A 25699-nucleotide genomic window follows, 5' to 3' on the forward strand; every position below is an offset into this window, starting at 1 on the left:
TCTTCTGAATATGAGGTTTCTCTATCTATCGATCTATCTATCTAGGTTTTGAACACTGACTGTCGTTTGGGTGTTAGAATGGTAGCAAAAAGGTTAATACTTTCAAATACTACTGTGCAAGAGATCATGACAAACGAATTAGCGATGCAAAAGGTGCCCTAGGATTTGACTCATGATCAAAAAGACAAGTGTGTGGTGATTTACCGCAAACCTTTGGAGCATGAGGAAAGTGAGCCTAATTTTTTTTGACAGAGTAAACAGGTGATTAAACTTGGAACTTTAAGTATGATCCAGAGATCAAAAGGTAGAGCGCAGAGTTGTGCACTATCGTTGCCTTGCCCAGAAAGGGCTGAATGAGAAAATCAACTCAAAACCAAATAACCAAACTGTAAAAGGTGCATTTTACACGGGAGAGCTCACTTGCTTAAAAAACAAAGTCTTCCACGTCAGCATGGAGATTAGCAAGTGAGAGCATTTTTGGCCAGGCACAACGCGACAGCTCTGCATCTACCACCCTACAGTCCGCATCTGGCCTCGACAGACTTCTTTTTGTTCCTATGGTTCAAGCGCAGACTGAAAGGACACCATTTTCAGACTGTAGAAAAAGTGGAAGTGACTGCGACAAGGGTACACAAGGACATTCTTGTTTAATGCCTTCGAGGAAGCATAACGAGCTTTGCAGACTCACTCGCAAAGATTTATCGATGCTCAAGGGTCACATGATTAACCATGTATTTGAACATTCAATAAATGATTTTTCAAGGATTTAGTCTCATTACTTTCCAGAGTAGTGGATAGAAATGCTGTCTCAGCCTTAAAGTCATTGATTATTGTTCAACCTGTCCTCTCTTTATAGCAGGGGTGGCCAAAATGTTCCTCAAGATCTACCAACAGTTGATATATTCCAGAACACCTGTGGATCTCTAAAATGTGTCAGTTAAGAATGAATGCAGCACATGTTTAAAAATGTGACAGTTATATACATTTTGTATTATGCAGTAAATAACTTTTTACTTGCAATGCTGTGATAAAAAAAAGTTAAAAATGTGCACATGCTACGGGTCTGGAAAACGTGGACTGTAGATATTGTGGACTGGTTTGGCAACCCCTGCTCCATAGTTTTTATATTCTCTCTCTGTTTGGGATGTTTCTTCCACATACTTCCATTTTTACATTCTGTCCAAAAACACACTGACAAATTAATTGTCTTTTACCAAAATGGACTATATAATGTGTGTATATGTAGAAGTTATGTTTCAATAAGCCAAGAATGTCCAATATTGCATTATATGAATAATGGTATATGAATAGAGAACAAGAATATTCTTTGATATAACCTCTATTTCAGCAACCTAATGACTTCAGTAATCAAGACATGGGTAGACAACTAAAAGGCCAGATTCAATGACAATGACAGTGGTAACCTACTGTATGGAGAGAGGTTATTCAATTAGACTCTTTTGTTCACAGTGTAAACTTTCTAGAGGCCCGTGTTAACCCGTAAAGTTCTAGTAAGTTGTGTATTAACACATTTGTGACCCCTACAGAGCAATTTGCCCTCGGTAAATTTCCAGCCCAAATTGAACCCGCCCATGCATAAAGTATTAAGATCAACTTTAAACATAACATTTAACATTAGCCTTGAGATAAAACCAAGTATGTCAAAAAAAAAAAAATATGAATAAGAAAAAGACAAACACTGCAACCTAATACTACAGAACAATGCACTCTTTCTTATTTATATTTCAAGACATCACTGTTTAAATTTACTTTCATATTGTGTGTGTGTATGTACCTTTCTTGCAGCATGTATGTCAAAAAATGGCTTGTTCCGAACACTAAATGGTTCTTGTGCTTTATCTATATGTCCAGTCTTCATCTTCTCATGTCTGGGAAAAATGATCTCCTTTTCAATGCAGGACAATCGGACGTTAAAGTCACATTCCCCAACAGGTCGGCCCTGCAAATAAAAATAGAAAGAATCTGACAAAAAGTAGTACACAATCAAAAAAAGAATCATCAGCATTTACTCAAAATAGAATACATTTTTTAACATTGCATCTAGGATTGGCTGTTTAATATACATATCTGATGGGAGGAGATTTTTAAGTTTACAGAATCACATACTTGCTGCAATTTTATATAAATGTTTACAAACTATGAGATTACTCTGAAAAGTGTTTATCAGTACTGTGTTAGCCTTAAATAAAAACCAGAAAAAAAGTGGAAAGGAGATTACACCAAACAAAAATACTCAAATTAGTTAGCAAACTTGTAACTAAAAAGGTAAAAATACCCCTTTGAAACTACTCAAATGTTTTATATGCCATGCAGTAATACAAGAATTCCAGGATATATATTTATTATGTATATAAAAAGGGTCTGACTGTAAGTTATAATTTGACTTTACTAAATACTGTTTTCAATCAATTTGTTTAGTGAAGTCCAATTATCTGTAAAACTGTATATATCAAGAAGTATTGGTTAACAATTCTGAAACATCATTTTTACATAACCATTTGTACTGGTCTTAAAATTCATAGTCTACATTTGTAGATTTACCCATTGAGACAAAACACATTGAGTGTTGTTTCTCTTAACTGTGACCCTGATTTAATAGAAAAAAAGTGGGTACTTGTTTCCTAGCACGGTGCCCACGATATTAAGTTGTATGGCATCGCATCGCATGAGGGCATATGGCATGCGATGCGATTTTAAATTGTATAAGCCTATAGGATTTTTAATTATATAAGCACCCTAATGGGTGCTTACAATGTTAAATGCACCCCCATGCCACCCCCAGTATCGGCGTTAACCCGAAGCGTGGCAAGCGCAGCGAGCCCGCGAGAGGCGGCGGTACGCGTCCTCCGACCTTTTCATACCCCCACTATCCACGTCGGCGTGGAGTTGATCTTATATAGTGCACTGAGCCAGAAGCGTGGCGAGCGCATGTATTCCGTGTCCGCTCGCCATGCTTCGGGCTCGGTGGCGAGCCACACTATATAGACTCGACTCCATGCCGACTTGGATGGTGGGGGTATGAAAAGGTCTGAGGACGCGTACCACTGCCGCTCGCCACGCTTTAGATTGGCGTTGATAGTGGGGGTGGCGTGGGGGTGCTTTTAACATTTTAAGCACCCATTATGGTGCTTATACAATTAATTATCTTATAGGGGGAACATTTAACATTGAAAACACCCATTAGGGTGCTTCTACAATTTTTAATCGTATACCATTGTATATGGCATACAATGCGATGGTATACAATTTAAAATTGTATTATTATTATTATTATTATAATTTTATTTATAAGGCGCCACAAGTGTTTCGCAGCGCCGTACAAAGGAACAATATAGGGAGACAAAACTTGGCATAACATTGAATAAATAACAAAAATACAGTACAAATAAAGAGCACCACAGTTCAATACACATTACAGCTTAAATGTAAGTAGTGAGGACCCAATCAACATACAACTAGAGGCTTGAGGCCAATGATGGAGATGAGTATGAAGATGGTCACTGAGTGTTGGAGTAAAGGAGAGCTGTGAGTGAAATGTGAAGAGAAGTGGGCTTTGACAACAGGAGGGAAGAGGGCCCTACTCGGAGGAGCTTACAATCTAGTATAACATCGGCTGCCATCGCATCGCATACCATCGTATGCCTTATGGTATGCCATGCGATGGGTGCCGTGCTAGGAAACCAGTACCAAAAAGAGGGTTGAAAAAATTCAACCAGACCAAAGAATATTGTTCACTATAGATTTTGTGTGTGAAAAAGTACTTTAACATTTTATATATATATATATATATCTCTATCTAATAGATATTTTTAGTGTCCATGAGTCTTTGAAACACTGCCATCTACTGGCAGAGTGTGAAATTACATCTCTTTCTCACACATGCACAAACACAAAAGGTAGAAGACTAGCTGTCGAAGCTTTTGCTTCGAGCAAGTATATATATATATATATATATATATATATATATATATACATACACACACACACACATATATATATATATACACACACACACACACACTGTATATTATAGATAGATTGATTGATAGATAAATAGTTATTTAGTGTAGAAGTTTTCGTAAGTAGCACTAGGATTGCTGCAAAATAATTTATTTTACAAGCGGTTTATGGATGACCTTTTGATATTCTGGAAAGGCATCAAAGAGTCATTTAAATCCTTATTGATCAGCACAACTCTAAAAATAATCCTATTTAATTCACTATCTTTGTAAGTGAAGAAGAGATTAACTATTTAAATGTCAAAATTATGAAGTGTGGACATGAAGTCACTACTTTATTTGCCAAAGATATGGTTAGGAACAGTTTAGGTTTATTTAACAGGTTTCACACAAAATCTTTGCGTTTAGCTCTTCATATTATAAATCTCCCTTTTGCTTGTGAAATGGATTAATGCAGAACCTATTGCAGATAAGATTACAAGAATGAGATTTTATATCAAGCTACTGTAAACAAAGATATGTTAGTGGATGGTGAAGCTTTATTAGGCAGTCCTCTACGGACACAAATGCAAATGTGAGCCTCGAGTTACCTATTTTTTTATGCAGACAGTAATATTATTCATGAAGTCCCCCCCCCCGCCCCCCCCCCCCCCCCCCCCAACTAAATAAATAAATCAGACCCAGATTTGGGTCCAATACTAAACTAACGTCTTTATATAGAAAAAGACATTACCCAGATGTGACACAAAGATCCTAAGCCATTTCTTAAGATGTAAACATGTCCGTTTTTGTTGTACCACGTGTAATTAACTGCAGCATCTGGTAAAACTTTTCAAATTAGTCACCATTTCGCTCACAGCTCAGGATATGGTATATATTCAATTGATGCCGGATCCATTCCGAAATTCTTTTGCCGGAATGAATCTGGAATCCATTATTCAATGCAGCGGCAAAATCCAACGTTGGATTGGCCGCTGATTGGTGCTCACCCGGCCGGCGTGGGGACTGGGTGAGGGCGGCAACGTGAGGAGGCATGGCGGTGTGTGGGTATGGGAATTGGTGGGTGAGTACAGGAGCCGGACACGAGGACTGCTCCCCGTGTAAGCTGCTGCTGCTCGCCCAGCGCCGTCCTCCCTGCCTCAATCCGTCATCTTTTTAGGTTGGATTGAGATGGATGGAAACCTTTCAGTTTTGGCTGTGTTTCTGTCAAAAGCAGGTGGATTAGTGGCGTCAATATGGCATAATCTGAATTTTGGCACAGTGGCAGACATCATCAGATCACCGGTAAGTATACAAAAAGTAGTTCCCGGTCCGGCCACCTCTGCATTACAGGTTTAAATGAACACCTGGGTTTAAAATATTTTTAATTCTTCAGCCGGCATAATTCTTAATAGATTTCCTAATGATTTTGCAAGGGTACTAGGTATTAGTATGACTCCTCTAACATTTATGTTTAAAAAAAAAAAAAACTAACCTGTTTATTTCACTTAGAATTTTCAGTGAGAGTTGAGGTAAGTGGCTAATATATATACTGTGTATATATACTGTGAGAATATCTAGTAGATAATGTGTAATGTTAGTAATTTTTTTTGATCAGTATGTATACTGTGGTTTAAAGGTTGGGCTTGTTATTAAGCACATCATAGTCAGTGATTCATGACTAATGACATCATTGAGTTGTACACTTAAGATACAATGTATTCTTAGATCCCTGATGAAAATGAGTGATCAATGAAACATTAGAAACTACTGCTGTGATAGTTTTTTTTAATGCAATTCTGTGAGTGCTGCACAAATTAATTTATACAGTATTTATTCCAATTTGGGTGACCGTGAGGGCACATGTTATACATAAATACATCTATAAGAAGCCTCTTATGAAAGAACGAGACAATCCAAAATCACATGACCAAAAAGCCTCTTATTGCAATATAAATAGCCATTGACGATCCTAGGTTTTTATATAATTTTTTGAAAGGACAAAACAATAGCAAAACGTATGACTGCCATGAGAACTGTGAGCCTATGTGAGGCTGTTGGAAGTTTGTCTTCCTGCAGCCGTGGCTGTCAGATGGCCCATTCACTGTGGCTGGAGAAAAACAGAAGGGCCAGCACTGTCTCAATAACGGTCTGTCTCTGTGGCCATCAGTGGAAGCTATTTACTAGAGATGTGCAGATTTCGTTTTATCTGGATTTACTTGGTTCTCAAAGTGGAATTCTATTGACTATAAAAAACATGTGACAACTGTTTTCCCCTTTTAGAACTGAGTAAATCCGGGTAAAAATGATACCATACATCTCTACTTCTAACATGTCATCATCAGATGCAACCATGTCATGGAAAGAAATTATTGGCGTGGTTGCATCTTATGTATCTACAGTATGTCAGGCAAATGGGTAAATAAATTAAATAAAAAAACTCACGTGGCAGATTAGAATAGAAGTTTATAAATGCAGATAACACGGATGCAGTAACACAACTAACTTGTACTGTATGTGTGATACTTCAGGGTGGAAAGATTTAGTAAACTGAAACTTTGAATTCAAATATTTTGTCAGATTTGTTTAATAGTGTACATGATATATCATATTAGGGAAGTTTAATCATTTTTAGTCAGAATGGCATCTACGTCACATATACTTAAGTTGTAATTTAACTTACAGCACACAGCTAAAATAATTTGGAACCCAAAGATTATTACTTAAGGGAAGAAAACTACTGTAGTCCATAATGAAGAATATCTCCCATTTAGTTAGCGGGATTTAGTTAGCGGCAGCTCTGCATCAGACTCCAGAGGGGTTGGGATCATAGGAGAGACAAGCATTAGGTCGACATGCCTGAAGGTTGACATGACTGAATGTTGACATGGGGATAGGTCAACAGGGTCAATAGGTCGACACAAGCATTATGTCAAGTCAAAAGTCGACATGGGTTTTTCCACGGTTTTGACCCGATTGTCGACATGGACACCGTAACGTAGCACTGCGCTCGCGATGCTTCAGGCAAGGAGACTTGGTACACTCATAACACTTTTACTCTCCCAACCACCCCCCCTAGTGGATAGTAGGGCATGAAATACTGCCTGTCCGCATATGTCTGCTTGGAAAAAATGGAAAAACTGCATGCCCACCGTTTCACGGTCAACCTAACCCCATGATGACCTAATGCTTGTGTCGACCTAACCTTCAGTCATGTCGACCTAATGATTCTTGACATTCCCCTTATCGACCTACTGACCGTATCCGCTCCTAGTGTTCCTTCTAGGAACTGGCAGGCCAGGGCAGACCATGCTCGTGGATGTCAAAGTTGTGGGTGGGCCCGGGTGCCCGACGTCACAAAAGGGGGCAGGCTTGCCCAACTGAAGTCCCTGTGGAAGCGACAGGCATCTACGGCGGCACTGGGCTTCCTCATGCGCACCAGCGAGGACAGGCAGCAGACTGTTCTAGCAGGAAGCTGCTAGAGGGGAAGGACAAATTTTTCCCTTTACAAACCGGGAAGGGGGCAGCGCCCTGCTAAAACAGCCTAGCGCGAAGACTACCCTCCAGAGAAGTCCATTAATGGTGTGCTCTGCACCATGCTTTAAGGCAGGAAACCTGCTTTTGGAATAAGTGACATTTCAAGGTACAGGTTGAGTATCCTGTATCCGGAGATCCATTACCCAAATTATTCCAAAAACCGTGGTTTTTTTTTAATAATTCAAATTTGTTTGTTGTCCCCCCCCTCCCCCGACCCTTTTTAATACTTACAATTATCCGAGCATTTTGGATAAGGGATACTCACCTGTATTGATCTTTTAGAGTTATGGGGCATAGGTTACAGTAATTCTATTATTCACGTTTCATAATGAATCATACCAATACTAGGAATATTAAATGTCTGATAAACCCCTCTAGGTTGAAAAACATATGTTCTACACTCATGAGACCTCTTTAGTAATGTGTCTGCCCGTAATTGTATATTCAAAACAAATGTCTATATAACATATGGAATGCTACAAGAACATATTGTGAAGGAATCAGGAATGTCACTGTAAAACACATCCAGATGATTAATGCAATAGGCAGCTCAAACAGAAGAACCTCTAAAAGCATTACTGAAGTATGTCAAACAACTGTCCAAACTAGACAGGATTTAACCTACAATGACGAGAAAGATAAATGACTCAAAGGCTGATGACTGCTCGTACTTTGAGAACAGACGTGATCAAAGTGAGAATGGCTGGTAAAAGAATAATGGATGTTATTATTGGACTGCAATATTAAAGAAACACATAAGAAATAGACCTGCCAAGTGTTAGTGAAGAGAATAGAAATGTGTAAAATTGGAGATATTAAGTTATGCTGTGGACACTTTAGATGTGTTTTATGATTTGTACATACTGTGGGATTCAGTGTCATTTTTGGTTCGATTTGGACTATATAGTCCAAATCGAATCAAGTGACCCTGTGTTAGCTGCAGATTCGATCCCGATGCATGGCCCTGCGGCAACGGGATTGAAAGCACAAAAATACTAGGCAGGCAAGTCTATTTATGCTTAGATCTGCTAGATCGAAAGCAGTGCCATGCTGCTCAGTGCAGTATACCTCTCTGCCTCCTGGCCGATGCCGGCAACCCACCGGTCGTCTATATAAAATCTGTATCGACGGCCGCTGGGTCGGCCTATATGTACACCCCTTTAGATTTAGGCTATGCCAAATATATTCTACAGATGACATAGTTCAGATAGACTTGTCTGCACAGTCTATTGTTCTATGCGATAAGGACTAAACGGGGCACGCATCAGCATTGAATGCGGCTGAACACTGTGCGATTCTGAATAACTTGATATTACATTTTGACTATATATTCGGACCCATTCTGCCGAGAACGGCCTTGGATTATCAAGATCACTGCTGCAGCTCGGTGATCCATGGCCGTATCTCACAGCCATGCCCCCTATTCGCCATTCGGCAGGCAGGACACCGAATCCCGCCAGCGGAATCACCGTCGAGCCAGCCGAGAACGGGACAGGGTCACGGCTGTTGGGCCAGCCCAACAGTTGTGATTCGGTATTCAATATCCCCATTAGGGAGGGTGAAACAGATAAGAGGTGATAAGATTCCACAAACTCCTCTCCTAGAAATCCTATAGGACAGGAGAAAGCCACAACTAACATTTCTAACATTTCTAATCTTAAAGCAAAAAACTCTAAACCATTAAAGAGAGACAATACACACAGAAACCCCTCATGTTTTTTTAAGCTCCTTCATGTTTATTTTAATTGAAAACCTTATATGCTATTGAGATGTCTGAGTGCACTGTACTTTGTATGTTTAACCCTTTTGAGTGCCAAGTTAATTTGTCAAAATTGGTGTGAAAATTGCCAAGCAAACATTTTTATTCACCATAATGACCTTTAATGTTTACCTTATATAGGAAATATAATCTTCTCTTACACAACATTTTTTTAACATTACATAACAAATGTGAGCGATGCTGCCATTTTTAGCCAACATTTCGCACATCTCTCAGAGATGTTGACACTCAAAGGGTTAAAGATGTAAAATATATCTACATACATTCAGATCCCATATGAATATTTTTTAAAACATGGTTTTATTAAAAGATGTAAAATAAATGATATCAAAGCCTGATCATTTTAGATGGTTAGTGTTCTGAAGCAATTGCAACATGACAAAATACAACATAAAACTGTACTCTATTCTCTTCACTGAACCTCTGCAACATTTCTTCATTTGCTTTTTCAAATAAAGGTAATGGGCCAAATGTATTAAACTTCAATAAGTGATAAAGTTAAGAGTAATAAACAACCTGCCAATAAGCTTATAGCTGCCATGTTACAGGCTGGGTTTTAAAATGACAGTTAGGAGCTGGCCATTTATCACTCCCCACATTATCACGTATTGAAGTTTGGTGCATTTGATCCAAACTATCTACACTCTTCTTTCTTCCTACCCTCCCTACATACACTCTTGGTCCTACAAATCAGTTGATCCTTTTGTTATATGCTTATTCCAATAACTAATAACGTAATTTCTCCCTACAGGTGTTTCTGCATTCCTTTTCAGCCATGCAATGATTAACCCTTTTCTGGAAAAGAAAAAAACTTGTGTAACATTTTCTAAATGCTCAGCAAACCGGTCCTTCCAAGTCAAGGCTAGCTTAAAACCACACAACTGGTACTTCAATATAGGTTTTGTTACCAACATTAGACAGACTAATGTTTTGATCTCGGCTAAATATAGAAACCTTTTATTCACTTCTAGATGTCTCTGCTGCCTATGAAATGGTTAACAACTCTTCTCATGCCAATGCTACTATTTCTAGGTCTACAGGATACGTGTACATGCATGAAAAGTTGATATAGGGGGAGGGGAGTGGATATAAGCACGCGTTGCTTTACTCACAAGCCTGAATGTGGCGGTGTACATGGCATGAGTTTTCACTCCTCAATTCAACAGATGTTTATACATCTCAGCGCCACTGCAGCCTGCTTCACCTCGGTACACAGGTGAAGCAGGAAGAGCTATTCCTACACAATATGGGTTGCTCTCTATTCTGATACGTTATAATAATCCAACTCAAAACAGTGCTTTTCTTGAAGTCTGGATGCTAAAAGCTCAGCTACTTTGACCAAGAAATTTAAGTAACAAACCATTCATCTAGTCCCTTTTGAGAAAATTTGTTTGGGTAGAAGAACTTTTTTCAAACGCACTTTCCTTCATGTTATTTGCACTGGACGAATTTATCCCTTCCACATCATCACATTCAACTTCGAATACAGAACTAAATGATGGTACAGCTAAACCTTTGCTAGATGTCATCAGTTATTTTTCAGAATTCAAATTTAGGTATTCCCATTTGTGTTTTTTTAATTGGTTCATACCCATCACATTCACAGCACAAAAATAGCAGTCACTCGAGTCCTATTTCGGCTCACACCACAAAATAGGTACAGTATGCAGAAATGAATCCTTTTTTCTATCCCCTTTAATCCAATTGCGGAGTGATTCCACGTAGGTTTTACAAATATTGTGAGGCAACCAATTCTTGTATTGCTGGCTTAGGTGATTGCCAAAATAAGCCTGGTAATACAGTAATATTTTTTCTTTCTTTTGCAACACAATAATTGCCACAAATATGACAAACATCATCAGAGTTAAGAACTGATTTTTGCGGTGAAAAAGTTTCATTTCACACATTCAGTGGTGGCCAGGGTGCGGCTAAAACAGCCTAGCACGGACACTAGCAGGATGCAGACTGGTTCCACATCTGTTGCAGTACAATGGACTGTTTAAGCAAGAAGGGAGTATGCCATACTGAGGTGGTGTTGACCCAACTGGAGCTGATACTTACACTTTTAGCAAGCATTAGTTTTGCTGGATTACTACAGGTTGAGCATCCTTTATCCAAATTATTCTGAAAACCATAAAGTCCAGAAAGTGATTTTCTTTTTTCTGGCTAAAAGCATACTGGGGACATTTTTAACAGCACTACTGGGGATATATGTAACTGGCACTAAATACGTGCAAGACAATGATTGCTTGGCATTCAAATTTTGTTTCATGTTTTGAAACCTTGTTTTATGCACAAATAAAATATATTTGTGTGTATTTCATGTGGTTGATGTGTTAACAGCATAAATGCAAGATACTTCAAAATACATCATTGAAATATAAAAATATTCTGAAAAACAGAATAATCTGTTATCCAAAATTCTCCTGGCCCCGAGCATTTTGGATAAGGGATACTCAACCTGTATACACAGTACACAAAGGTTATGCTTTTCCACAGCTGTTAATAGTTTGTGATCTATCAAATACAAAAGCTATAAAAATATAGCTATAAAAATATTCAAGATAAAATCTAGTATCCAGTCACAATAATTAGCATCATTAACTAAAGCAAGTGGATGGAGACCTTCTTGATGAAAACATTTGTCTTTTTATTAATCAGCAAATGAACAGATAAAGTGTCTAGCTGCTGGATACATTCTTAAATGATTTGTTGAACACTATAAAAACCCCTTACAAGCTATGCAGACAAACAGGAAAGCTTGATTTACTGACCCATAAGAAAACATATGTCTCTACAGTATTTTAGAAACTTTAATGATACTGAACATGAACAAGCTAAATTATTATTAGCAGCGCTAACATTATTACTGACGATCCAAAGCACACAGCTGACATCTGCCTTTCCAAATGGAAACGTCAACATATTTTTTACTTAATAGTCAGGGAAATAAAAAATTCAGTTGCAAACCCACAGAACATATAAATAAGCAGTAGTTTTGTTACAGAAATATACATTTAACATACATGGACTTCTTGTTGTACATTTATATTAATCTAATTAACTAGCTGAGTTACCCAGCGTTGCTCAGGTTTGCTTGTGCAAATAGCATTACTTGAACTTTAGCCTTCTTCTGTTTTAAACTTCAATCGCCCACGATGCCCATGGTGTGACTAGCATACACCTGTCTGTGGTGGGGTCCCGGATCAAATAACCAGTGACCGTTTTCCAAGCAGTGTTGAAAGACAAAAGAGTAAAACCTCTTTGTTGGGGCTTGAAAGACGCTCACTGGTTATTACTTGCATAGCACCAAGATTGGAGAAAATAAACGACTCCAATCCAACCCAATTTCAGTGAGAGCAAAGTGACAACCAATAGCTACTACATTTACAAAATTACCCATGTCACATTAATTAAAAAAATTCCTTTCAATACTCGGTAGGGAGGCCAATACCGGGGCATTTTTTTCAATCCTGGGATTCGGGATTGAAAAATTCTCAATTCCGGGATTCCCAGGATCACGGGATTAGCTTTCCTAATTAAAAAAAAATGCGCTGGCCGCCCCGCATTTACTTACTTTTGCGGCCGGGTTGCTGGGTGGGTGGTCGGATAGCTTCATACTGCCTGGACCAGGGTTGCTGCTTAAGTTGATTGCTGGGCGTGCGGAAGTGCGGCTTCATACTGCCGGGAGCCGTGGGGGGCGGGGAGCTGGACTGCGGAGTAGCTTGCTTTGGGCTGGCTAGGTGGGCGGGCGTGATCTCTGCCTGCCTGCACAGCATGACCTCTGATGTCACGCTGAGAGGTCACACTGCGCAGTGCTGCTCTGCCGGGTATGGGGCGTGTGCTCAGACCCTGCCCGGCATTAGACTGCACATGCAGTCTACAATTCATACTGGAGACCAGAGGGAGGGAGTTTAGAAAATTAGTGCAGCACTCCTTAGGGGCACATTAATGGGCTAGTAGTTGGCTGCAGCAGGAGGGCGGTGTGGAAACTGGGTAGCAGAATTCATTAGGGAAATCTTATAAATAAGATGATGTTATACATTTTGAATATACAAAAACAGCATCACGGTGCCCATATTATAAGGGTGGCACCGTAAAATTATGTTCATTTTATTGACAATAAAATAAAAGATACCCAGTATAAGCAAGTAACAAAGTGCTGCATTCCACCTACTCCTACCTCTTACTGTATGGTGTTTTACAGGTGTTTTTATTTTTGTGACACACTCTTTAATAAAGTCCCCCTAATTATATATATATATATATATATATATATATATATATATATACACACACACACACACACACACACACACACATATATACATATATATATATATATTTTATAGGGACTTTATTAAAAAGGGTGTCACAAAAATAAAAACACCTGTAAAACACCATACAGTAAGAGGTAGGAGTGGAATGCAGCACTTTGTGCTGACTGGAAACAAAGGTCACTAAGGTTAATAACACTGCAGGAACAAAAACAGGCAAACAAAAGTTTAATCCACAAAGAGGACTCCAGATTTCAAACCAAAATGAGGGGGGGTCAGAAGACATCTCTAAAAAAAAGTTACAATTATTTAACAATAAAAAAATGTACAGCAGCGGGTTAACTTTAAGGAAAATACTGTGTCTCTTGAATGCAGAACGGAATAATTGTCAGTGTGCTCAATTGTGAATTCAGACAATATTATTGGATTTGTGGTTTAATGAAAATGCAGAAAGACTAAATTGTGAGTCTCAATTATAGTTTGCAGAAACGGAAAATTGAAGTTCAATAACTGAGATGACTGTAACACCACGTTCTATATTCCATGAGAAATTATATGAATAGCTTCTTTTATTCACCTGCTTTATTTCAGGCCAATGCATTCATCCTATAGAGTAATCTCTTTGGTTTTCTATATAATGGATATCTAATGTATCACTTAATGCCATTTTATTGTTGATTCGCAATATGTTTGTGCTGCAAAATGTACTTTAACCCTGCATTTGGTGGTTTTAATTCATGAAACACTTATTTAAGTGTATTTTATGCTCGGCAATGTAAAGAAAGTGTCAATCTAAGTAAAAAAAGCTTATATAGCTCAAATATGTATATGAGGGCAGATTTAAAAGTAACGAGACTGCCTCGGTTTTTCTGTTTCATAGGTAGAAAATGGCAACCCTGCTGGTTATGTGAAGCTCATACATTGAGGTGTCGGGGACTGCAATTTTTTTTTTTTTTTTTTACAGCAAATGGAAAATCTTCATATGTTTCGTCATGGCAGATGAGAAAGATGTGTCTGAGATTACATCTGAGATGTCGGATTGAATTTTGTGATAAAACTTGTAAACCGCAGAAATGAAAATCATGAAATGTTACAGAAAGCATATGGTGGAGAAACAATTAGTCATGATGCAGTATTTCGGTGGTGGGAGCACTTCAAAGAGGGTAATAATAATGACTGATGAAGCGCGTTCTGGGGGACCACCCACCAAAGTTACAGTTGTCAACCATGCCAAAGCAGCGGAAATGTTGCAAAACTATACTAGTCTTTTGCTAAACTTGTCCATGATGAGGAGACAGGGCAAAATCTAGATGCTTATACCTGCAGAGAATGCATAAATTAAGGCTGGTGCATATACTGTATACAAAATGTATGCATTTTCATATATAATTTTATTTTTATTTTTTTAAATTAAAGATACCTGATGGTAGCATGGGTTCTGCCTGCTTGTTTACTAAAAGGTATCTCAAGCTGCATGATGTACTGAGGATAGAAGTATAAGGACGCATCTTTAAATGGCAAAGGGTAACAACGGGAAACTCAAAGGCAGCTGAAGGGTGATAAGCACAAACAAAGCACAGTCAGGGACTTGGAATGTGTTTGGATTGACATGTGTTAGGCCGACAGACAATGGGCGGTATTCAATGAGGCTGATTCGCCAGGTTTTTATGGCGATTTTGTGCTGTAAGGCGAATTTCTGACTAAAACGGTGAATCACCCTATTCAATGCCCAGATGGCGAATACATTTCAAGGTGTTTTTCGCCATGATTCACCGAGTAGCAATCGCTATCTTTTTATGGTGAAGTGGAATGTGAACTTTTAAAGTTTTGTTTTTTACAATTGGTGTCAAAAAATCAGGAATTTTATTCTGAGGAGGGGCATGCTATTTTTATTCATGTGCTGTAAGCACATGAACATATATTTAATTTAAAAAAATATATATATATATTTTTTTTTACACAGACCAGCCAGCAGGGGGCAGGAGCCGAGCCGCTCATTAGATATTCATATATTCACTTCACCCGATCATTACATATTCATGATCGGGTGTAGTGAATATACCCGGTCCCCTGCTGGCACCCGCGGGGGGCAGCCTGTGCTGCCTGGCTCCCGAGGGAGCCCACCTCTCCCCCACAAACATTCTGGGGCAGGCAGGGAGACTTCCATCTCCCTGCCTGCCACCGTCCTCAGGCTCCCTGCGGCGTTCGCCGCAGGAGCTCATATTAGCCGGTCAGGGGCAGCGAGCCCCTGACTCATTGAATACCGGAGCCGGCGGGGCTCTGGAACGCGTCGACCAGTGGCGAATGTGCAGCGAATCCTAAACAGGATTCGCTGCACGTTGCCGGTATTCACACTGAATACCGCCCAATAGGTCAACATGGTAATGGTTGTCAAAAGTTTTTCACAATTTTTCCAACTTTTTTATTTCATACTTTACCATCCGCATGGACTACAACTGGAAATGGTAAACTGTAGCCTGAAACATGGTGAGCAAAGAAAGAGTACATGGTACACTAAATTTAATGTCCATTTGAGCAAATCTACAAAATGTCGACCTTTTCAAATGCCAACCATTTCTGTGTTGACCATTTGCTTATGTCAACCTTTAGGCACGATAGACCCTATAATCAATACCCCGGAGATAATAAACAACTGCACAAATTCACACTGAGCATGCAGGGAGAATACATGTAAGGTTTCTCCTTTGAAGAGTGCAGCATGGTGAAAACATGTCCTAAGATACGCATTGTTTTGATTTATAATTGTCTATAAGCATAAACAATGAACTTGTTGGGAATGAATTATGGTCCATTCTACCAAACAAAATGTAGAGGATGCTTTACAACCTATGGAGCTCTTATCTGAGACACCAGACATCGCTGAATAAAGTCCAGGAACATAAAGCAGGCCACTGTATACATCAGAACACATTAAAAGCTTGTTTCCTAACAAAGGGATTTGATAAAAAACAATGCTATCTAACATTATTTTATGTTTTTAGATTGATATAAGAATAGAACATTTTTCTAAATATCATTATCATGCTAGAATTCTGACACTGCAAAAAAAAAGTGTATATATATATATATATATATATATATATATATATATATATATAAAAAAACAAGCAGGCTGCGCTAGTCCTTAGTAAATCACTTCTTTCAAGTTTTTAGTACGGTGCAGCTCTCCTCCGAAATGACCGATTCCACGGTCCCAAGGTACATGCGAAGAAACAGGAGACAAGCGCACAATGAGCGGTAAAATTCAATTCACTTTTATAAAATATATCAGCTCACGTACATATAAGTTTAAAAATAACAGCTTGCCAGCATATCATAATAAAGAGCGGGTCGTCATCTCACACAAAACCACCGTAGCCCGCAGAGCTCCCAGCGTCTCGTCGGTCCGATTTCCCGGCTCCACCAATGTGTCACAGCAGTAACTCGCCCAACCGGTTTCGTCGCTTATTGGACAATGTGTGTCAATGCTGTGACACATTGGTGGAGCCGGGAAATCGGACCGACGAGACGCTGGGAGCTCTGCGGCTACGGTGGTTTTGTGTGAGATGACGACCCGCTCTTTATTATGATATGCTGGCAAGCTGTTATCTTTAAACTTACATGTACGTGAGCTGATATATTTTATAAAAGTGAATTGAGTTTTACCGCTGATTGTGCGCTTGTCTCCTGTTTCTTCGCATATATATATATATATATATATATATATATATATAAATATATATATATATATATATGGAATAGCAAAAAGGGCCACACAGTGCGTTCAATAGGGGTGATGCAACAAGCTGCAACCCTGAAAGGATCCCCTGTTAGATGGGACCCGGTTAAAGAAATGGAAAAAATGGGGGGTTTCCAGGGTGCGCTATAACCTTATATAATTGAACTGTATACTTCAAATAACAATAAAAACAATTTATTAAAAAATTGCCCAAAGGAGCATAGCAGTATATATGTAAGGTCAAATTACAATTGCAGTGAATCGATGGTGTTACAACAAATTGTACAGTTATACAGTTGACAGATGTCCATAAACGCCAATTTATCCCAACGCGTTTCATCGTACACACTACTTCCTCAGGGGCATGGTACAATACGGTGGTCACACGATAGTAGTCGAAAACTAGGGACCTCCTAGGTAGCACAGTGATATAACTGTGGGATCTCGATAAATTACAGAATTGAACGTGATGTCCACCAGCGGTTGTAGTAAATATATGTATAAAAGGAAGTTCTTGGCTTTTGAACGTGAAAATAGGTGCAAAAGGTATTTTATCTTCCAGTCAATAGAAAGTGTACTGCTAGGCTCCACAAATGTGATTTATGATATGGTCCAGTTAAAAAGAAAATTCTGGATCTCAATTAAATCCAGAATTTTCCTTTTAACTGGACCATATCATAAATCACATTGTGGTAAGAGCTAAATATTCTGCCAAATACTTTTTCTTCTTTTTTCCGCTAGCTCCTCCCTCACTCTTTTTAACATAGATTATTCATTATTTTAGATGTTTTTTATTAAATGAAGCAGAAGTTCCTACTAGGACCAGCTGCACATATTTAAGTCAGCTATTGGGTATGTAAAACAAGAAATTAAACCACTGTGTTTTTTTTAAGAGAATGTGAAAGTATTATAAATTTACAAATTCCCCCTCTTCTTTTCTGTACCACCCCCAGTTTTTACCCCTGAAGTCTTAGAGACGAAACGCGTCGGGTTTTTTCATCTATAATAAAAGGACTATACCCTGAAATGGAGTTGGCCTAATCATTACGAACATCTTAGAATATAAGGAAACGAATTTCTGAAATGCATTATTGATTTTATCATGTTACATTGGGAGGTACAGACTTTGTATTAGGTAGCGCACCCCAATCCCCCCCCCCCTTTCTCTCGATACTATACTATTCCTCACTAACAGGAGGAATTTTGGTGGTGCTGCACACACAATCGAGCGCAATTCAGAGTCAAACCCCTTCTTTTATATATATATATATATATATATATATATATATATATATATATATAGAGATATATATAGAGAGATAGAGAGAGATAGATAGATAGAGAGAGATAGAGAGATAGATAGAGAGAGAGATAGAGAGAGAGAGAGAGAGAGAGAGAGAGAGAGAGAGAGAAAGAAAGAGTATATACTCTATAAATTTACTTAGGCCAATTAAGTAATTCATATATATTTATAATTCAAATATATTTACATTACCGTCCAAAATTTAGACCTCGTAAATTAAGAACAGATTTGTTCTCAAACATCTATCCCTTTTGCATCACATGGTACACGATGGGTGGCAAGATTCCAATGCCATGTACAATTTTGCTACAGTATTTTTTCCTATTTTTTCCTTAATCTTGTGTAATACTTTGCATGTTTTTGCCACCAGGAATTGGTATAAAGTGACGGATTAATAATAGGCATGCACTGCCATTCATATCAGATCTATCTTCTGTGTCTTTTTCTCAAAGTTTAACAAAAAAAAAATGTTTTTCTAAGCAATGATTGTCAATATATGGGACACAGATGATCAGAACACTGAAGCTCTCCTTATTAACGGCTGCATGGCATGGAAGCTCTCCTTATTAATGGCTGCATGGCATGGAAGCGCTCCTTATAAATGGCTGCATTGGTTGCAGAGGATGCGGATTATGCAGGAGGTTAGTCAGGAAGTACAAATTTCTATATTAGGCCTTAGTGATCCTAGTTCATTAAAAAGATACTAAGACAGGGATTGTTCAAACTTTAAAATGAAAAAAGTGTGAAATAATACACTATTTCCTTTTATATTATGGAAAAAGGAGTGTCCGGGGATACAATTGTTTTGGCATAACATAATCATACAGTGCTTGCAAAGGGACTGCTTTGTGGTGTGGACTTTTGGGGGGAGATTGAATGGTTTGTTATAAAAGTGCACAATAGCCAACCAACTGTGTGAATCGTTGGCATTTATCAGAGATTTCTGCTTGCACCCTCCCGGAAGAAATTTTGGCATTTCAGCAACATGACAAAGCCCATGAACTGTACAATGAATTCAACGGAGCTCTCTTTACTCAAAAAAGTGGGTGTATAAATCCCAGAGACCAAATGTTTACATAGAAAATAAGCTATTCCTAATGCCCCACACAAATCTTTTAGGAAATAATGTAAAATCTGGACACTTACACTAAATTTGATGATGTCATATATCAAATATCGAGGTACCACTTGCCCATTCACTTTGTCAATGATCATTTCCTTGAAAAGATGGAAAAAAATAACTCAATTAATTTTTTAGTTTTTTTTAATCAGCTTAGACAGTGAAATGGTGTGTATGGGTTATAAGGTCGACAAGGGGAAGGTTGACATACATTGCGTCGACCACAGAGGTCAACATGCATCAAGGTCAACACCTGAAGGTCTACATGGGTTTAGGTTAACAGGGTCATTATGTCAACACATGCATTATTTCAACACGGGCTAGGTCAATAATCATAAAGTCGACATGGGTTATTTTGCATTTTCCCCCTGAATGTCGTCCACTCGCCATTCTTCAGGCACAGTGCCTCACTACGCTCAGCACACTATTTTATTCACTCAACACACCCCAGTGGATAGTAGAGCATGAAATAACACCTGGCGCCAAATGTTGGTTAAAAAAAAAACATGAAAACCCCAATATCAACCTTTTGACTGTTGACCTAGCCCATGTTGACCTAATGCACGTGTTGACTCTGATGCATGTCGACCTAGTGACCGTATCCCAAAAGGGTTGGGATAACAGTTTGTAAATATAGGAGAAGGATACACCCTGGTTTATTAAAGCACAATTTTAATGGCAGAAGATCTAAGATAAGAGGAGTAGTCTTCTTCCAACCACACTAACAGGCCTCAGTGAAGCTTCAAGAGATCCAGCTGTTCAGCCTGTGCAACAAATGCCTACTAAAGAACTAATCCTCTCTACTAGCACTTGGACTGAGCAGCAGGATTGATGAATGTTTGGCCAGCATTTGAAGTGTTGAATTATTTTTATTTTTTTAAATACACCAAATATAAAAAGAGAATAATACTGTACATTACATAAAATTGCTAGAGCCAAAATGTCTCAAACCGCCGTATAACTACAATCAGAGAAAACACAAAAATAAATAGTAATCATAACAAAAATAAAAGTATTTAAATACAGGTATTGAATTCATATAAAAGTACTAACGAAGCATAACAGGTTATGCTCCTGATAAGCCTGCCCATGAATTATTTTAACTGTACAGACAACCAAGCATAAATAGATGGACGTGTAGCAGCACTGGGTGTGTGGTATGTCATTGTGCAGCTAGGCACAGATAGGACTGAAATTACTAATATAATGCATCTCAGTTTGTTCACATATTTTTGGAGATTAATATCCTTAAGAGATTATAGCATATTACACAATGCATGGTCTTACCCCATCTAGAAGAGTGTTTGTCAAATGTACTCTAAGGTCTTTACGAAATGGGAACTCAAGATTAGATACAAGAAATACTGAGTTGTCTCTGTCGATCATAAACACTTCATTTTTTCCGTCAATCATCATCATGTAGCTGCAAAATAAGAAAACAGAAACAAGGGTATTAAGACATTTAACTTGTTTGCTCTGGAGATATATAGAAGTGGAACATGTGCTGTTATTGCAAAACAATGTTAGATGAATTGGTGTAAATATTAAAGTTAAATATTTTACTGTGGGGTCTTGCTCCTTGTATTTTTCGAAAAATAAATATGTATTTAGATCACTGGTTCTCAGCATCTACAGCATGCTGTGGCCCTCCAGCTGTTGTTAAACTACACATCCCAGCATGCCTTGCCATAGTTGTAGCATTTCCTAATAGCAAACTGTGGCAAGGCATGGTGGGACTTGTATTTCCACAACAGCTGGAGGCCCATAGTTTGGACATGCCTGATCTACAGTATCCACAAGTTCCGTCTTGAAAAAGTTCCCGTTGCCAGGGAACGAAACGCGTCGACGTCATACGCCAGCACACCTACGTGAGAGGTCACGCTACAGCTCCATTGACCCAGCGTCTCGCTGTGTACACTCCGGCTTCCAGCGGCAGACCCCCGCTCGATACACTCAGCCATTGCTGCCCAAAAAACCGGCTCACGACCCGACAGCCATACGCTTGGAGAACACAGGACGTCAGTTACCATCCCAGCGGGTAGAGCCCACAGTCATTCGGGCTCCCCGCCCCACCGTCTCCAAAAACATCAAGGAGGGTGAGCATACCTTAAGGAAAGTCTCTGCGCTACCTGACTTTATATCATCTGGCGTTACAAGCGCTAAACCAGGCATTTCGCATCGAGCTTCCATCCTAACAAACTGCTTCAAATATTTCTGGCTTACTAAAATCCTGCTCCATTCTATCATTTAACCCAATCACCGCTGCTACTTACTATCCGGCTGATACTAACACATGCTTACTGTGCTGCTATGCTTATTTGCGGACTGTATTACCTCACTGGTGCTGCTGGCTACTTTTAACCCATTTTTTGCCTCTTGGAATCTCATTTGTATATGAGAAACCTTTGATTTTTGAATATATGGTATTTGCCTATGTATTACATATTTTCTATACTTAATTTTAATATATGTATATTTGTGTACTTTATGTCCTTTTTTTATATATAAAATTTGTTATATCATTCTGTGCCCTGGTGTTCTTCTGTTCAGTGTATGATCGCAGGTAAACCTTAGATCAGTGTCTGACAGCGCAGGTGCATAAAACCTACATTAGAAGAATTTACCTATTTTATTTATTTTATTTTTTTTAGATTTTGCTAAATTTAATTACTTTCAAATTCATAAGCATTTATCTTTATTAAACTTGCCAATGCTCTACCACATTATTTGTAGGCATGACTGGATTTGGAAAAAGGAAGATTTAGGCTCAGAAGTCTTAATTCTACTAAATTTAAAATACAAATAAAGTAGATACAATACAATCTTCCCAGCTGTAGTGAACAAAAATATAAAAATTTTGTTATACAAAAATCAGAATAACAAAAACAGATTTACCAACTTAATGTTTATTTAGAGATGTTGAACCCCCCCCCCCCTCTTACGTTCAAAGGGGGGGGTATTCAATCCCACCAGTAACGGTCCGAAATGTCGAGCATTTGGTTTTCACGTTTTGCTCGACATGAAAATTTAGCTCGACAAGTAGAGTTCTCGCCTATTCAAACTGTAATTTCAATCCCACCAGTAACAGTCCGAATTATCAAGCAATTGTTTTTTCTCATTTCGCTTGACATGAAAATTTAGCTCAACAAGTCGAGTTCTCCCCTATTGTGGATGATGACGTCTGACCACAAGAAGTTCAAAGAGCAAAGTGGCAATTGTGTCAGAGATAGGCTCCATTTTTGTAGTCAATGATATGAAAGTAGATATATTGTTAAAAATGCAAATTCTCCTATAAAAAAACATTTCCAAATCAGCAGACTGCACAATGCTGGTACCTACCTGAAGTCTCAGTACAGGATTGAGAGCTCTGAGGTAAACAGAGTGCATTGTGGGAGAAGTAAACAAAAGAATGGCAGCAACAAACAAGGGACCTAAACATACAGTAGGTGTTTGGTCAAACCAGAATTAGACACAAATAGACATGTATACAGAAGACTTTCAATGGGCAAAATCCAACACAGTGAACATGAAAGGTGAGCAAAAAAAGTGAATAATTCTTATATGGCAAATGGAATAATTTAAAACAATGCATAATAATACAAGCTGAAAACTGATCCTGGCAATTGTATAAAGCATATCATATAAACATGCAGCCAATGGAAAATGAAACGAGAGGAATATTTAGAAAAATATCACAAAGACAGAAATCAACATAAGCACTACAAACATTAGGGAATCTTGCATATACACTTAACGTTTGTACATGCAACAAGAGAAACTCCCTTGTCACGACAGAAAGAATTGTCGAGTTAAATTTGATGGAAGAGTGATTTTAAACAGTCGAGGTCAGGTGTACTCTGACATTGAATAGGCTGCAGGAATTATCTTGACAGATTTTACCCAAAATAACTCGAAAAGTCAAGAAATGTTCAACTCGACAGTTGAGGAAACCGAAAACCAAACCAGACGAGCTCTGCTCGACAAGTTGAGAAAACTAGACAATGAATAGGTGACCTCATAAAAAACCAACCTCTCGTCGAAAAAACAACAAAGCTTGCCAAAAATAACGAGCTTGACATACATTGAATACCCCCCAAAGTGTTGATGGACCAATACAATTCGGTGTCATACAGATGCATTTTCATACATCCTTCATCAATACGCCATGCAGGGCAAGATGCCTGGTGTAAGAGCTGCCAGGTCCCGTGCAATTCTTCTATTGTTGGGCACATTTTTTCTGCCCTAAATGCATCTTGGTCACAACGCAATGGGACATGGATGCATGAGGCAACTGTGCTATTTAATTTGATATATGACACTTCTATTCAAGTGTTACACATCAAATTAACAAAGTCTCTGAAAGTTCTAGCCACATTTCATTGACACATTTGTAAATAAATTTGATCACAGACTGTACAAAGTCGATGTTCTAGATTAGTCATACTGTACCAGTAACGAATACATCATAATGCCAATTATGATACATGTAGTACAAAGCCCAAACAATAATAAATGCAAGACATGATTAGATTATATTAGTATGGCATTGTGACAAAACTTTTTTTTTTGAGGGGGGGGGGGGGGGGGTGGAGACATGCCCCAGTTGCTGGATGGAATACCCATATGTGCCTGCAAAGCGGGTGGGTAAACAGAGTGGAGACAAATGACTACCTATCACAGTAGTTGCAGTCCTGCTATTAAAGTGTAAATGCTACTCATACTGTCCATGGCAAAATTGATAAACTTTAGCATGGCTTGAGAAAGAATCATCATGTATAACAAGTCCAACTGTTCCTTCATGTAGCCTCACATGTCTCCATATAGTCTATATCAGTGGTTCCCAAATTTTTCTGAATCACCTAGGTCACACTGTGCTGAAAAGGCCCCGGGCTCCAGCTCCATCCCCTGGTTGCGGTGCACAAAAAGAGGATTGCGGGACAATGGGCATTATTCAATGACAAAAATTTGCCGTGTTTTATGGCGAGTTTGTGCTTTTCTCGCGTTGGATGGAGAATTTTGGTCTCAAAAAGCGAACAACCCTATTCAACGTGCATTTCTCGACGTCTTTCTAAGTGATTTTCGCTGTGTCTCTCCGTGTAGCAATTCTCCATCTTTTCATGGAGAAGTGGAATGTGAACTTTTAAAATAAAAGTTTTTTTGTTTTAATTTTGGTGTAAAAAAATCAGGAATTTTATTCTGTGAAAGGGAATGCTATTTTTACTCATGTGCTTATAGCACATGAATATATATTTAATAATAAATATATATATATTTTTTTTTACACAGAGCAGCCAGCAGGGGGTCGGGAGCCGAGAGCCGCTCATTAGATATTCATATATTCACTGCACCCGATCATTACATATGCACGATCGGGTGCAGTGAATACCTGGTCCCCTGTTGGCTCTCCCAGGGGGCAGCCTGTGCTGCCTGGCTCCCGGGGAGCCCACCCCCACCCACATACGTTCTGGGGCAGGCAGGGAGACTTCCATCTCCCTGCCTGCCGCCGTCCTCAGGCTCCCTGCAGCAGTCACCTCATGACGCCGGATTGGCTGAGACTCGCCACGAGGGGCAGCGAGTCTGTCACATTGAATACTCTCTAAAATGCCGTGATGGAGAATCTCCAAACATGGAGAATCTCCACAAAAACACAGTGCATGGCGAGAGAAAAAAAACTCTCGCCATGCACGGAGAATATTCTCATTAAATACTGCCCAATGTGTGAAGTTACTCACTGTTCGCATCACCCTAGTGACAGCTCCGATATTAGTAACATAAAAAAGAAATGACACTGCATGCAATCATCATAGTTTAAGTGTGTTTATGTACATTCTACTGCTCTAATACAGAATCCATAAAGATTCCACAAAAGCAAATAAGTAGCAATTACTATGGAAAAGGTTACAAAAACTTTTGGAAGAACAACTATTGAAATGTTAGCTTTTTATCAAGGAGCTGACTAGGTGACTTGAAAGCATAAGAAGACT

General features: G+C 38.7%; 1 protein-coding gene across 1 annotated transcript in view; it reads right to left on the bottom strand.

Annotated features, from left to right (window-relative positions):
* The window catches only part of RNGTT (RNA guanylyltransferase and 5'-phosphatase), a 327115-nt gene that overhangs the window by 203124 nt on the left and 98292 nt on the right, over positions 1–25699 (bottom strand). Inside the window, exons 9-11 of the mRNA XM_083177112.1 lie at positions 21003–21138; positions 19742–19813; positions 1796–1960 (exon numbers count right to left, since the gene is read on the bottom strand). Coding sequence (XP_083033238.1) covers positions 1796–1960; positions 19742–19813; positions 21003–21138 — 373 coding nt within the window. The remainder of the gene's footprint in view (positions 1–1795; positions 1961–19741; positions 19814–21002; positions 21139–25699) is intronic.

The sequence above is a fragment of the Crinia signifera genome, chromosome 3 (genome assembly GCF_055691185.1).
Source record: "Crinia signifera chromosome 3, ASM5569118v1, whole genome shotgun sequence".
Lineage (NCBI taxonomy): Eukaryota > Metazoa > Chordata > Amphibia > Anura > Myobatrachidae > Crinia > Crinia signifera.